Below are 17,609 nucleotides of genomic sequence, written 5' to 3' on the forward strand. Positions count from 1 at the left end.
ATCCTAAGCCAAAACTTAATCATACCTTTATAGTATGTACATGTAGTTATACTACATGTACATACTATAAGTGCATGGCCCACTGAATGTATTTTTGTGGAATTTTGTAGCAGAGTAGTAGCATTTTAAAAATAAATACATATATATTTTGCAAGCAAACCTTTCCTTAGAAAATAACATACTATAGAATATTTTAGAATATTTCATAATAGTTGATATAGTATCATAATTGGATCCAGTCAAATATGTATTCATTCATTAATACATCCATTAATTAATTAATAATCATTAATTAGTTAAAAGTCAGTCTGACTAGATTGAGTCCTAAAATATAAAAATTTAATTTTTAAAACTAGAATAAAAAAAAATAACTAGCATTTTAACTAGAATATGCAACACAAATCAGCCTAAATATAGTTGTATTAACTAATATATATATATATATATATATATATATATATATATATATATATATATATATATATATATATATGTGTGTGTGTGTGTAATAATATATATTACAGATATTTAACATTTTTAAATAATTAATAAATAAATGTGAAAAAAAGCCCCACTGAATGATTGACTAGTAACATTGAATTATTATAAATATGTTATTATTTTGAACAAACAAATAGAGTTTTGCGAGGATATCTAGCGTTTAGTTGAGTAGTAATTCATCCTAACAACTTGGTTTATATTTGGCCTTCCTTATTGCCCCGTCTGTCAGTGGTTCCCTTCATACGTATGCAATGGTTTGAAGCAGTCAGCTGCACATTAGCCTTCCAGCCAGAATGCAGTGGTTGTCTGGAGAACTATATTAAGTCTGTCTTGCAACCGAGACTTTGTTTGCACAGAAACACTATTCTACGAGTATCCATGAAGAGGGAATGCTTTCTGCCACAGAATATGTGTCTGCGATGTGATAGTAAAGTCGACGGGACCGGTCTAGTTTGCAAGTGTCGCATTTCACAACTTTTTAGTAGCTGTGAGACGAGCGTCCGCTGCATGTATATCTGGAGCTCTGTAAAACAAATTTACAGCATTAAAAAGGTCAGTGACACCTTAACCTTTCAGCTTTTAGATCCGATGCAAAAATCAGGTGTCATGTGAATGCTTGGGAGACACTTTTAGTTGCCATATTAACAGCTGGTCATTTCACAAATAATTAAAGTGTCGAATATTATTGTTGTTGCCTTAAGCGTTAGTCTTTTACGTCGGTATCGTTAAGAGTCACATTGGTGATAATCTTCTTGAAAATTAAAATAGATATTATGTTGCTGAGCGTCTGGTCTGCAAAGGCACATGAGACCTGTGGGTGTTCTTTCAGACAGACGGAAAGATACAGTGAGCTGTCATCAAAACACAAAATGATGGCAGGAATGCTTCATCTCTGATTCCCAGACATTATTCACACACACACACGCACGCACGCACACACACGCGCACACACACACACACACACACACACACACACACACACACACACACACACACACACACACACACGTCATGTCACAGTTCATTGCTGCTATTAAGGAATGGCTTATGTCAGCTGCTATTTAGGACATGAAATGGTAGAACGGTCATCTTAAAGTTATGAAAGGTTCATATTTTGGTTCCGCATGCACGGTCAAAAACACTTTCATTTTATTGTAATATGCATTTGTTCAACAACTCCCAAACGATTCGTTCAACGATTCACATCCTCTGCATGACGCCAATTCTGCTGTTATTATTAGATTTCATTTAAAGTTTAGTAATCCATAACCCAATAAAAATGCTTCATCAAGTGAAACAGTCCTGTTGTCCTCTCACATCAAAATCCATCCATATATATATATTTTTGAACTTCTGTAGACTGTGATCTGTGCATATTTCACTCCTGATTCAGACTAAATTGCCTTTTACCAGAGAAAGCAATATTATGGATAGAGGACTTTGGCTGGAAATAATAGTTTGATTTTAAAATGTCATGATGGGTTTGTTTATTACAAATATGGCATCTTTCACTTTATAAGATGTTAACTGACAGACTACAGTCCAGTGGATTGCTTGTGGATTATTGTGATGTTTTTCTCAGCTGTTTGGATAGCACCCATTCACTGCTGATGATTCATTGGTGAGCAACTGATGTAATGCAACATTTATCCAAATCAACTCATCTATATCTTGCATTGGCTGAGGATGAGAACATTTATTTTGGTAGGAAATATTCCTTTAATTAGTTTAGATTCAAAAAATCTTTTGGCTGGCTACTTGGCCATAACTGCATCTGTTTGTCCATCGCTTGGCTGGGAACTAGTCATATAAATAATAAGAATGAATATGAGATTTTGTAAATGAGATGTACATTTATTACTTATATCACAATTGAATTAATGCAACACTGTGCATGAAAGCTGCATATTTTTTATAGACTGATAATATTATATAAAATATTAGGCATTTACTGTTTCAGTTGGTTAAAAGTGTGTTAGTTTTCAACAGGTGTTACAGATAGACCACCACCACTAGAGGGCAGTCGAGTGTTAAGGATTTCACCTTTCCGCTTCAACTTCTGTAAAACAGGAAGTATATTAGTGATGGTACACAGTGTCTATGTATACGATGGCCCCCAAAGTGTGTATTACTGCAAATATAATCTTGAAAATATTAAAACAATAGTTCATTAATATATTTCAGTTAATGCGTAATCACATGTAACAAAACCCAGGAATATGACATAAAATAAAATAAAATAAAATGTTTATTTTATTTCATTTCATTATGTTATACTGATACCTGAACAGCTGGAGTAAAATATAAAGCAGTTATTGTAAATTGTAATAATATATTTTTGTTATATCAGTATTTTCATTAAATAAATACAGTCTTGGTCAACAGAAGAGTGAAAAAAAAGAAAAACAATAAGTAAAAAATATATTCTAATTATTCAACCTATACAAACATACATACATATATATATATATATATATATATATATATATATATATATATATATATATATATATATATATATATATATATATATATATAAAATATATAAATATGTATAAATATATGTATATACTTACATACATATACAGTTTATATTGGGTTGCTTTGCTGATATTTGCATCTTTTCTCCGAATACCAGACCGTTTCACTAGCACAGTGTTCAGAGGTACTTAAAGTAGATTTGCCACAGTCAGCAACAAGACCTGATGTAACTCACTCAGCAGCAGACCAGAAAGTTCTGCAGTGCTTGGGCACATGGGCTCTTTTCCTGAGTGGCAGGGACATATTGGCTCAGTGCAGGCTGGTGCTGTGTTAGGAACGAGAGAATGAGATTGTAGCGCAGGTGTAGAGGACACCGCTTGACGACTTCTGACTCTCCTCATCCTATCTGCTTCGTCTGGGACATTAGTTTTGTGGCAGATTGTCATTATAAAGGAATTCATTTTGTTTAAGGTCAGAAGTGTTTGCCGATCTTATTCGGGGACTTGCAGTCACCCCCACAAATCCCTTGTCACACATCTTAGACGCTGAGAGAATAAACAACAACGCTTTGCTTTACATTTCCTCAGCAAACAGAAATAGCCACAAAATGACTTTAGAGGTGAGAAGTCATTCGTGTCAAAACATTCGGGGGGAAATTTAATGTGGCGTGATGCAAGATAAAGCTTGTTTTTTTTCTCACCGTTATAGCTTGCGTGCATAGATTAGATCAGGCACATTTCATAAAAACAAGTCTTTAGGTGCTGTTAGATAATCTAATAGTCAAACACTAATTTTAAGTAAATGAACAAACGGATAGATACACAAGATCCCAAAGCAACGAAGCTCTTAGCGTCACACAGGAGCCAATTAGATTTCACCTCAGTTGGAAACATTATCATAAAGCTTGGTACTTGCCTGGTAAGTATTCACTAACATTTTACCTGTTTACCCGACACTCAAATGTCTCCTTTCCATATAAATTACCGAAGCACTTTGCAATAATGTATTGTCATTTTTTTATTGCTATTGCAATTCATTATATTTACAAAAGGCAACATGATCGGTTAGAGATGCAATTTGGCATGAAATGTCTTGTTCAAGGGGTCTAACTTCATATCGCTCAGAAAATAAGTGGTGTGATATCAAGATGGTTTGTATTTATGGCAACCACTTTTCTTCCGATGGCCGAAGGAACATGACTGGTTCCACTTATCTTTTCAACCAGTGACTAATAGAAGGCCCTGAGGTGAATACAGTATATCAATGGTATGAACACGACTCTGATTCAAAGTATCTTTATCTGTGTTAAAAAAGGAAGGAATAAATATGTTTTAATAAAAACTGCTAGAGTTACGGCTATATACCTTATACCTTACTTTCAGGTTTTAAAGCAAAATAAACCAAATCACATAAATAATAAGTAAAAGTGTTTTTAGTTATTTTCTTATATACTGTGTGTTCTGAGAGAACATACTGTAGAATTCAAAAGTTTGTTAAAAGTAGGATTTTTTAATGTTTTTGAAATTAGTACGTATGCATTTATTTGATCAAAAATACAGTAAAATAGTAATATTGTGAAAAATTATTGCTTATTACATTTTCTCTTTTAAAATGCAGTTTATTCATTTATCATAGTTATTATAATTATTATTATTATTCCTTTGATATCAAAGATCAATTTTCAGCTCCACAATCCATAAATCATTCTAATACACAGATTTGGTGATTTACACTGTCATTGATATCATTATCAATGTTGAAAACGGCTCTGCTTAATATTTTGTAGGAACTGGGATATTTTCCAGTATATAGAATTCTCCAACAAAAAAAAAATTCTAGGAAACAGAAAACATTTTTAACATTATAAATAACTTTTTATCGAATAAATGCATTCTTCCTGAATAAATATCTTAATATATTTTATTATTTAATGAATCATTTATATGAATATGTTTACATATTTATTATACCATTATATATTTTTATAAATATATTAATATATAATATATTTTTAAAAACACTTTTAAAGGTTGTATATACCGAATTACATAAAAGAGAACATTTTGTGTACTGATGCAATGCCATATATTTAAGTGTTTCTTAAGTGTCTAAAATATTTATGTAAGCACTGTAAATATTCTTCATCTGTAACGTGCACATATTTATAGGTGACAAAACACTATTGCTAATGGTTTCTGTGATTGTTTATGTCTTTGTTTAAGTCATATCCCGAGTGATGGATGAAAGACGAATACGCTTCTTCCTCCCTCCCCATAAATCGCTAACCTAAGCAAGAGTAAAGTGACATCTCCTCTATATGACTCAGCACTTCTCTGAAGAGAACACAGTGTTTCAGACCCAGCGAGTCTGAGATCAAGACTACTTGTCCACCTTTACACACACTCTTGCTATTTAGTTTCCTCATAATATAACACATATAAAATCATACTACACCTCAATTGAGCAAATTGCAACTGTTTCCCTGTCATTCCTTGTCAGAAAAAGGACAGATAGCTGTAAAAACGGTACTTTTTGATTAGTTCCAGGTTTTTCAGAGAGACAGCAGGAGGTGACTGGACAGTTGGGGACAACATTTTTTTAGGGCATAGTCTTGAGCCACAATAGATCAATGTAATTTGCAGCTTGTGCTCTCGAAATGACTGCCCAGCTCAGCAATACTTCTATATCATGGAGAAATTTAACAGCATTATGTTGTCGCAATCAATACGCTTACTGTCAAAAAGGATTACTTTAAAAGATTAAATAAGACAAGCCTTTGTGAAAACGCTGCCCCTTGAGGATTTTCATTACAGTTTCTCATATTGAGACTTCTTCACTTTTTAATCAGGCAGGCTGTGCTGTGTCATCCCAACCTCTCGTGTGTACTGTAACTGACCTAAACCTAAGAGACACATTGACCACGACGACACGAAAATGACAGGTGTAGATTTCAAGGTATTCCAATCGTCCACTAGCCTATATGTTCATTTTTTGTAGGTTTATTTATTAAAATTTGTATGTAGTCTAAATCAATTCTCGATTTAAGGTACTACGTGACATATAGGCTATATATATATAGGTTGTGTAGCTACCAGGCCACGTTTATTATCTCGAGGTAGATGGGTTAGTTTGCCATTGCTATAATCGATATGCAACAGTAGGCTATGCTGGTTTACTAGCTTTAGGCGAGCACTACGAAAAGTCAAGGAATAATTCATATCAGCAATTCTCTGATATTTCTCTGATTACAATACTAATCTTACAATTCCATTTTTTTTCTCATAAATGATACCAACTCAGAGTTCAGGCAGTTATAAAATATCTAGCAGTTTTGAGGTTTTATATATATATATATATATATATATATATATATATATATATATATATATATATATATATATATATATATACTAAAAACAATTACCTTTATTTTTATACTGTGATGGTGGACACTTTCACATGAGATATATATATATATATATATATATAATTATACATTCTGCATGATTTAAGATTTTGCACCTACGGGGATGTCAGTTTTTAACCCCACGACACATGTACACACACTCGCTTGAAACCTAAGATAAATTTGTCTTGAAATGATCATCACGATACCACTACTTTAGCTTTGATTTAAAGGCAGACCGTTTCAGCCTGTAGTAGCTGTGTGAATCTGATCTAGGACAAGAGGTTGCAACCCCGGACGTGATTGAATCCCACTGTACTCCTCCTTTAATCTGTGCTCTTGCTTAAGTTTGCGACGAAATATATCAGCGCGGTCAGGGTGAAGATAAGACTGAGCTGGACGTTTACACCAGCGATCGCAAGGCCACGGCTGCGCTTGTAGTGATTGATGGCACGTGTCAAACAGGCTTAACTGAAACATCCTCCGTCAGTTTTGCCCCAGTCAGCCTTTCATGCTTTGAAAATATGACTCCTACAACAGACAGAGTGCATCACATCTACATTATTGTACCTTCCAGCGGATTCCAGTAGAAATGATTGCTTCCATTTGGTGGCAAGGCTGACTTTCATCTGATGCATCGCTGGCTAGAAGCGCAGATGTCCTCAATTCATTAGGAAGCGAGCCCGCCCAATAGAGTCACTGGCAGTGGTCGGCTTTTTCCTGTCAAATCTGTTGCTCTGTGTATATGGAGAGAAAGCGAGCTTAAGATCTGCCATTTGTCAGCTTGCTGGGAAAAAGCTTTGAATGGGATCCAAAAAGAAGAAGCGATTTTTCCTTCTGGATCCCAAAAATGAAGATTTTTTTTTTTTATGTATTGGAAAGAAGCAAATAGAGCAATTATCACTTTGCCGCATTCGACTGCCGCTCCGAATGCATAATGAAATTACTCTGCTCTAATGCACTTCTGCCAATAAGCAACATCTGTAGTGCAGGTTTGAGCTTAATTACCTCCATACAGAATCCCATTCTGAGATTAATTCCTAATAAAACTGCCTACTCAGTGTCGTTGAACTGGAAACAAACCTTTGGTCTTTTATTTTGATTGACTATATTATGGGATTATAAACATATAATAAGTGTACAAACCGACAGTTCTGATGCTTCACACCAAGCATGGACTTTATTTTATTTTTTACATTTCATTTTTCAACAAACATGTACCACTTGTGCATATACATTTTAGGCATTATGCACCTTCGAGGTACTAATATGCACCCATTAGGGGTAAAAATGGTACATAAGTGTATCTTTTAAAAGGGTAATGTGCTTAGTAATGTAACTTGATAATTTACTTGTAACTTGGTAATGTAATTCTGGTTCTGTAAATGAAATGAGATGAATGTGAATGAAATATGTTATTATATATGTTATATGTACGATCGGTATGATTGTGCATCATTATAAAAATGTTTCAAAGCAGATATATTTTTTGAGAAATATCAAGACGTCAAACGCAACTGCTTACGCACAAAATCTTTACTTGCCACATAATTTCTGTAACTTTTGAGGTTTTTCATTATGCATATGCAATTCTTGGATTTGTGTGCGAAGTAAAAAGAAAAGAGTCAATGTTTTAAAAACGTGAAGCGGTTAAAAAAAAAAGTGAACTTCCATTATTTAAAGTCTGCTTTAATGACTGCAGTTACATAACTTTACATTTCAGTTTTCAAGTCAAATTAAGGGTTTGAATGAAAATTAAAAAGCGTTTTTTTTTAAGAAAAAGCCGTCTATTTCCCCGTCGTAAGCAGACTGTGTCTATGTACAAGTGCTTCTTTTGGTCCTTCTCTCAGGGCCCCCCGTCCCCTCCTTTGAGGAGGATTTAGCAAGTGCAGCTTTGTGAGTGTGCGAGGGAGAGTGTCTGCGCACTCTCACAGCCGGGTGGGCCGGCTCAGGGTCACGGGTCACTGGCCCGCCCAACTTCCATCAAGGAGAACAAAGCGTCTCCCTGGCCCAATGAAAGAGCAGGTTGGGACTGGGCTCAAGTCCAAGGGTCCCGGCCCACATCGGGGGCTCACCGGGGGCTGAAATACGCAAAGAAATAAATAACCAAATAATAATCAGATCCTCAGCCGTCTGGAAAGCCGGTCATGTGGGAACGCTCGACGTGCCCATATTCGGTTCCCCTCACGAGGAGCCTAAACGGAGACACGTCCCCCTTTTCACATCCCTCCCTTTTTCTCCGTCACTTTGATGTCTGCTTACTTTTGTTCTTTACATAACTCGATCTGATTTTTTTGAAAAAGCTAATTTGTATGCCTTTCCAGTGACATAGCTGCCACCCAGAATTCTTCACAAGGAGGTGGCAGAGAGGTCAAAGCAAACAGACGTCTGAAAAAGAGGCCCAGGTATGACTAAGCTAAAACATATGATAGGAGACCTTTGAATTATTGTCACTGTGTGCACATTCTCGCACAATGGAGGATTAAAGGCTTGCCGGACAAAATCACTCAGAGAATAGGAAGTTGGGGGTGGGGCCTTTTTTTTTTTTTTTTTTTTTGCTTTTCTCTCTCGATTAATTTCCCGCCTAAACCACTTACTCCCAAACACGACGACCGTGCAGAGCGAGCCGACAGATTACACAGATGGACAAATATTTGCTCTGGTTTTGTTCCAGTGTAATTGTGAGGCTTGAATGTGGCTTCGGTTCAAATTTCGCAGGGAGTTTCTTCGAAGCAGAGATAAACAAGCACATTTTAATGCTTAGTTTAACAATTTGAGTTCAGAATTTAACAATTGTTTCACTTTGAATTCACAAATTGGAATTTGAAGCGATATATTCCATCAGAATTGGAACGGTGAGATAAGAAATTTACTAATAAATATTATTATTACTCAAAGAACACACACACGAAGAAATTGTAGGACATTTATTTATTACATATTTCTTTTAAAACCTCGTATAGATAACTTATTAATCAAAATTTGTTGACTATAATATATTAAGAATAAACTGAAATTAAATGTCAAGTTCCCAGATCTTCCGTGATTCATAATTGCATGTAGTTATTTTATGTCAATATAATTAATTGCATTTAATAAAACATTATTTATAATAACATTATTTTTTGTCATTTCTGTTATTTATAATTTACATTACAATTCGCATTCCAACATTTAAACTATGAAATATACTTCAGAATGCCATGTTTATTTTAATGCTACTCGCCAAGTCTTTGCAATAATTTTTTTAAACTGTAAAATTGACTTCATGTTCATTTTAATGTTTAATTGTGAAATTTACTAGCGATTTCTGGTCTTCACATCAGCTGTTTTACAGCAGTGTGATTGCTACTGTAATTCAAATTCACCTCAAGTCGGGGAATTTCAGATGTGAACATAAATCGCATAAATCAGTCTTTGGCTTTTGAAATGGAAATGCAATTTTAAAGCTGGAAAATCCTGAATTTTAGGACTTTTCACCTTCCTTTCCTTGTAACAACGTATTTTATGGCATTTTAACTTCCTTTCAAATGTTCTGCTGCATCTTTCAGACTTGAACCGGGAAGATGACAAACGCACTGCTACGACTTCCGCGGGAGCTGATTTCTAAGGTCTCTCCTTTTTTTTTTTTTTTTTTTTTTTTTTATAGGAGGAAATGGTATTTGGAAGCTCAAACAGGATGTCCCGCTGCTCGTCCTGACTGTGAACCCCCACCCAACACTGTGAAATGGCTTAAGTTAATCCAGGATCCTGAAAGTAGTGCAGTTTTTTTTCCCCTCCCTCTTGTTCTTCGTCATTTAGAAGGCTTCAGGAAAAGAAGAAGGGGACACAATGATTTCCTTCTGGTGCGTCTCAAACACAGACAGACTACCCGCCGTGCCAGACTATCTCCTTGAACGTGACGCGGGCAGTGTTTACGTCCAGCGTTTGAGGAAGTGGACTTGAAAGAGCCGCAGTTAAAAAACTTTTTCACATCAGATAAAACTCTCTGAGATTGATACGAACCAGCCGTCTTTGTAAATCATAATGAAATTAGGGAGACGCTTATTAATGTGTCATTTTATTCAACAGGAAGATGATTTTGACCTAATAAAGCGTTCGAAAAGAGTGAATAACTTTGCTGTGTTAACAGATGGTGCCAAAAGAAAAGCTGTCTCTCTCAAAATGTCGCTTGGGATTTTTTTTTTTTTTTCATACTTTTTTGTGCCCAAACCCATCAAAGCTCTGGTATGTCACTTGCTGTGGTTCTTTTAATTGGCTCATGGCTCAGACTTATGAAGTAATGAACAGGTGTTGGGTGGGAGGGACAGCATGACATGGATTATAAAGAACCCCCACCCCATCTCTCTCTCTCTCTCTCTCTCTCTCACATCTATAGTTCTTCTGTAGTTCTCATGGCCGCTCTCTCACTCTGCGTTTGTAGATCCAACAAATAATCCAATTTGTCATGCAACATCAGGGTACTGGATTGAATTCTCCCGCAGATTCAGAACCAGGTTTTACAGGTATTTCTGAGCCCTCAAAGTACTGGTCACGAAAATTATTGCTGAATGCATCATTTAAAATATTTCTTGCTCGATACTATATTTGTGAACTGTCATAACTTTGACAGTAAATTTGTTTTAAAAATTTGTTTTTCATCTAATCTATCTATCTATCTATCTATCTATCTATCTATCTATCTATCTATCTATCTATCTATCTATCTATCTATCTATCTATCTATCTATCTAGCATTTTTCATATATATATATATCTATCATTTTCTTATCTATTATCTATAAGTATGCATATTTATCTGTCTATAAGTTTTATTATCCATCTATCTCTTATCTAATTTTTCATATCTATCTATCTATCTATCTATCTATCTATCTATCTATCTATCTATCTATCTATCTATCTATCTATCTATCTATAATTTTGCATATCTATCCATCATTTACAATGTTTTATGTCTATCTATCTATCTATCTATCTATCTATCTATCTATCTATCTATCTATCTATCTATCTATCTATCTATCTATCTATCTATCTATCTATCTGTCTAATAAGAAGAATAAGAATGTATGGAGTGCATTACTAATAATATTCAAAATCTAATTGTTTTTACTATTGCACTTTTATCTGTCTATCTATCTATCTATCTATCTATTTTACTAATGCATTTTTAAATAAAATATCAATATAAGGAACAAATCTCTGAATTCTTGCGTTAAAGATTACAATTTTAAAATCAGAATCTCTTGCACTAAAATTCATGCCTTTTACATTCACCATTACCGGCGGGAATCACGCTTATCTGATAAAAGCTGCATACTTTCCACATTAGCCCCTCTAGAGATGGCACCGCTCACAAACCCACCACATAAACGGAGAGGACTCCAAATACCTCATTCATTAATCATCAATAAAACAAGTTAAAGGTTCGACGTCTGCTCACATCTCAAAGCAGTAAGCCTTTGGAACAACTGTAGCAGGGCTGGCGTTCAGCGCAGGATGCTGGATCCAGAGCCAGCTGCTCTCCCATGAACGCTGCGGAATGGTGTTAAGTGAAGTGGCTTAACCGTAAGCCTGTTAGAGATGTGCTCACACTTCCCATCCCAGAACCACTGAACAACAGAGGCTTTGTAGAGCAGAGTCTGAGTTTAGTACAGTCATTTGAAGCATTCACGATTAGCATCCAACCGCTTCTTCCTGAATCAGTCAGACACTTGAGGCCCCGAACTCCTCAAATAACAGCTTTAAATTACAGATTTGCCAGTTTTCACGGCTATAAACAAGAAATGTCTGCTTTAGAGGCTTTACGGTGTGCAGCCAAAGCACGAGGGGATTGTAAACTAATGAATTCTGCAAGTTTGATTTAGTCATCACGGAAAAGTAATCTAGTCGGCATAGATTTATAACTGTTATTGAAAAGTTTTAAAAAGATCAATTATAAAAGGTCGCATTTTTCATAAAGTGCGTTAATGAACAAATATCTGTTATCGAGTTACGTAACTGTATAATTTCCAGCTATTGAAATGAGTATAAGAATATATAAGAATTGCAGCAGTTATACAAGCCATTTTAGTTTTGTATAATTAAAGATTATGTGCTTATGCACTTTTTAAAAGTTTTTATATTTTTCCCTGATGCATCCAAAACGATATTGCTAAAATATAAATAAATATGCAAGATAAAATATTTAAAAAGCCAAGTACTAATCTAAAGTACTTGTATGATTTTATTACTGTATCTTATTCATACTGTACTGCTCATTTCACCATCTTTTGAGGACTCCACCTTATATCAACAGAGTCCTTGAATTTCTGCTGTTCAAACATCTATAATCCACATCCCAATATAATAAAGATAGATTGCCTCCTTTTGTATTAAAAGGCTACAACCGACGCTGCGATACTTTAGGAAATAGCACCGTTTTGGAGTACCTTTTCATTTCACTGCTCGACCACCCACATTAACAAACATAAAAAGCATGCAAACACTCTTCCTGTCATCGCAATGAGAAAGAATCAGGGATTTGACCCCAGGCGGTTTAATGCATTAATAAACCATGTTCATGAACTTTTCCCCATATGCGGCTGTTTTTTTATGCACTCTAAGGGCTCTTAAAAGGTTTTGATGAGACTGCCAAGACTTGAAAAAACACCAAGGATGACAACATGGTGAAGATACAGCAACAGCAGATAATCTACTGATTCAATCCCTGTCACTTAATGAAAACACATCAACAGAAGAAGAAGAAAAACTTATGATGACGAGTTATGAAACTGCCTCCTTTTATTACTGTTCTCTGAGGTCCACTTATAATATTAGGATTTTGACATAAAAAAAACATAATATTTTAGAAGTGATAGGCTATTTGAGGCTTTTTTGATTGCTCTGTTTGAATAGGTGTTGCGGACCGCTCAGAAGTAAATGCAGTTGTTTATGTTTGACAGTCTACGTCGTTCACAGATGGACCGTGATGTAGGTTAAAAATGCATAAAACTTCATACCAAACAACCTGTTTAACCGAAGAAGTAATAGTGATCGCCTAATACAGTTACTCACACTTGTATATCATTCCTGTTTGATCCCATATAGTCAGTGCAATCTTGTCTTTCGTCTTTCAATCTTTGTCATACATGACATTTTTCCCGGATTTCCGTATCGCTTTGATTCAAAGCGCCTCGAGAGCGTTTTGAAAACATACGGAACCGAGGTCATACACCGGTCTGCACGCAAACGAAGCCCAAACCCGGATACTTCAAGCACGTCCGGGAAAAATGGCTCTTATGCTCACCCTGTTGTAAACAAATGTGCAAAACAAAGTGATTAAAGGACCACGTTCTTACTGACGCAGTCTGCATCTTCATCCACATTTCATTCAGTGCATTGTTTGTTTCCGTCTAAACCAGGGGCCTGTACCACGAAGCCGGTGTGGCTGGCTAGCCAGGCAAGTTTCACTTTAGTTTGTGCCAACTTTGGGTTTTAGGTACCATGAAATTGATTTGACTTTTGGCAGCGTTCATCACCATAGTAACTTACATAGTAACTTCTGGTTTAGAGATCTGAGAATTAATATAAACATATAGATAATATGCAATATAAATACGTTTTAGAATCAATCGATTTTGAAGTGTTTTACCTATAGTGTTATATTATCAACTTTATAAAGTAACTTTACAATTTACTTACTTGCACTAATATGGTAAGATGTTTTAGTTTTCCTCTTTCGTTGATAGATCGTTTCATCTGGCTGTGAAAATGTGTTTCGGTTCTTCACCATTCTTTTAATCTATGATAGCGAATGGCACCGACTCGCTCACGAGAAGTGAATCAGTTTCAAGACTCGTGATTGGCTGCTTATTACTGATGTCACGCGTTCATGTGCACGAGCTCCATTAACTCAAGCCTGAGTTGACAGAAAATTAATGATCAGCTTCATTGTACCCACAAACCTGGATCAGACTGCTTTGGTTTTGTCAAATCAAAACTAATACTGTAACCCTGACTTTGTTCAACCACCATCACGGTACAGACCCCAGTTTTGGCCATTTTTTTTTATTATTTACAATCCTAGTACGATTTGGTGGGAGGGGCTAAACAGGCAGCGATGTAGAAGCAGGCCTTAATGTTTTTCTGTGGAAGGGATGTTTTAGCATACTGGCTTCAATAAGCATTTTTTTTTTAAGTATTGAAAGGTACAGAAAACATCTTATGTCATATATTGTGTCTATATTCTCAGTTCATGACTCCTTTTATTGACAAAAATTGCTATTCATTTCTATGCAAAAGGGGCCCAAATTATTCTATATTCACCAGCTATTCCCCATAAATTAAACAAAAACAAAATATATTTCTAATATCAGTGATGAAAAGTTCTCTGGTCAGTAACTACACATCCACAGCGACTCCGTTTCGAACGTATATCATGATCAAGAACTTTCAACTGGAAGCAGGTCAGCGCCTTCCAAGAAAGGAAAGATAATCACTTTTTTTTTTTCTTTTTATCACATATAAAGTTTATATACACATATAAACATTATATAATGATAACTAAACTAAAAGCTCTTTGGGCTGAGAAAATGAATCTGGGAAATAAACAAAAATAAAGTGTACAAGGCATGATTTTCATTCAGCAAAAACAATAAAAAAAAAAAAAAAAAAAAAAAAAAAAAAAAAAAGTTGTTTTTCTCTCTGATAAATTCAAACACTTCACACAGTGCCAATTATTCAGTCTGAACCTTTCTCAACCCCACCACCACCACCACCGCGTCTCCCAAAATATCTATATTTCTGGCTGGCTCATCCGATTCAACATTATAAGGTAATGAAAAGTGAACAATGTTGCTTTTGCACAAAGCAGAGCTCGAGAGCTACAGCTCAACTGCACAATCTGCTCATAATTGGCCTCTATCAAATAATCTAATTAAAAACAAAAAAAAACAATGGAACTGAAAAGTAAACTTCGATTACATCTCGATTTCCTCAGTTTAACAAAGAACTCCCAAACTACAGTTAAGACTTGGCTTTTTCCTCACTGGTTTGGGGACAACCAATAAACAGCCTTGGGAACTGTGGTCCCCAAAAACAATAAATAACATCAGAAGATTCAACAATACGCTTTCCTACTGAAATAACTTTCAGAAACATTTGGGAAAGGGGTCTCCGGATGCTGAATTCTTTCAAAAAGGTACACCGAAAACCATTATAATTTTATGAATTATTTAAACAGGGCAACATTTTTGAAACCGTTGTAAGCGGAGAGATGATGTGCAATTCGTTAATTAACAGGGCTAAAAGTCTTCCTCCATCCGGCATGATCTGAAACGGATCATTTCGAGCGATGTACAGCACGAAAAACATGGCTAAAAACTGAACGTCAGGAGATGTTTCTTTGCCAATGAGATGATGTTCCCGAGTGCTTGCACAAGTTTAATATCATTTGCACTTACACACACACACACTTGAAACTCGTACTCAATAAATAGACAATGTGGTAAGGCAGTGTTGAAACATGCATTCGTCACAAAGAACTTATCAAACATTCATACAATATACACAAATGTTGTTGTTTTTTTTTTTGTTTTGGAGCAAGAACATTTTTTGGCAATGTCGGATTATCAAGGCTTTTTAGGTGAATCTCCCGACTTCGTTTAATGACGCTGTCTGAGGCCTTTTGAGAGACGAGAGGAGCTCTGGAATGAAAGCGGATCCTTTCCATTGCCTTATAAGTTTCAATATAGAAGGAAAAAAAAACAAAAAAAAAACAAGAGGGCAAAAGGGAGGTATGATTTTCCTCCTCGTTGCAGCCAGCTGCACAAGTCTTCAAGACGATCCAGAAGTCTCCAGGTAGCTTTGCAGCTTCCGAACTGTGGTTTTGTCCAGAGAGCAGAGGTCAAAGTCAAAAGTTGTGTTCGTGATGTGAAAGTGTCCCGTTTCCTCAATGAGATTCACAATCTGCAAGAAAAAAGGAGGACATTTGTTTAACGATCTTCGGAGGAAGGTCTAGTTTAATGTATCCGCATTCAAAATTAATCATTCAGAAGTAGCATTTCTTAATAACACAGTATGTTTAACTTTCAATGGACTTTGCATTGTATACAAAGCACCGCTGCCAGTGAAACCCGCGATATTTGTGCCTGATTGTAATGAGGAAGATGCTCTGTTATTGGTTCCAGCCCTCGCTGCTTCAGGAGAGGGACTGAGCTGGTAATTCTGAAGAGAAGGGGGGTGCGGAGCGGCCACATGGATTAAACTGGGCCGTAATGGGACCCAAACCTGATCCGTTTCACACTACAAAGCAAAAGTCGCATATGGAAGGAATTTCTTCCATTTCTCCTGAACCTGGGCCAGAAACAAAGGGAAACCCAGAGGCCTGTTATGACACTGAAGATAGAAGTCAGCTGCTCGAACGCCTGTAGCCTGGACAAACATCCGTGAATGTGCTGCTTTTGTGTACAATTTAGGCAGACAACCAACCATTGTAAACGTAGTTGCTGATATAATACATGTTATTTAATATTAATGATACATATTATATTTAATAAATATTTAACCTACTGAATTACATAACGTGCTGATTAATAAAATTAATGGCAAATTAAGTGCGAAATCTTTCTGCAAAATTGTTGCATGTTAAAAACTAAATCACATTTACACACTGCCTCTGAAACTTTTGTCCATCATATATATATTTTTTACTGCTTTTTTCACATCTGTAGCAAGCACCTCAGCGCTTGTTAAAGAGTGTGATTGTAAAATTCATCCACTTCTTCTCATAAACTTTAAATTTGCCCTTAATAATCATTCTCCTACTTTATAAAAGGAGGAAGTCTCCTTCCTCTCTATATATATTAACTGGATGGACCTTATATTTCCTTTCGTTTTCTATTTTTAAGCAGTGAGAGGACAACAGAATCACCATCACTGCTTGAAGACATTTAGTACTGTATTTGCTATTTTTTCACTATGGATTAATTAATTAACACACACATCAAAGCAAAGCTTATTTATTCAGCTTTCAGGTGATGTATAAATCTCAATAAAAAAACAAAAGGCACTCATGATTGGTTTTGTGGTCCAGGGTCACAAATAGGAAACTAAAACCATCAGCAGGTGGCAACAAGGCACCGTCTTAATTAGTCATGCATTCAACTGATTCCTACAAACGGCTGATTCATTTAAAATAAAGAGAATGAGCTACAATGAACAGATCACTGAGTCATCG

The 17,609-nt window shown here is 35.6% G+C and overlaps 1 protein-coding gene across 2 annotated transcripts in view; it reads right to left on the minus strand.

Annotated features, from left to right (window-relative positions):
* Positions 1–15,020: 15,020 nt before the first annotated feature.
* The window catches only part of mllt3 (MLLT3 super elongation complex subunit), a 43,180-nt gene continuing 40,591 nt past the window's right edge, over positions 15,021–17,609 (minus strand). For both annotated transcript variants that reach the window (XM_043244623.1, XM_043244622.1), the window contains exon 13: positions 15,021–16,339. In XM_043244623.1, the coding sequence (XP_043100558.1) occupies positions 16,208–16,339 (132 nt within the window). In that variant the 3' untranslated portion in view covers positions 15,021–16,207. The remainder of the gene's footprint in view (positions 16,340–17,609) is intronic.

This window comes from Puntigrus tetrazona, chromosome 7, assembly GCF_018831695.1.
Source record: "Puntigrus tetrazona isolate hp1 chromosome 7, ASM1883169v1, whole genome shotgun sequence".
Taxonomy (NCBI): domain Eukaryota; kingdom Metazoa; phylum Chordata; class Actinopteri; order Cypriniformes; family Cyprinidae; genus Puntigrus; species Puntigrus tetrazona.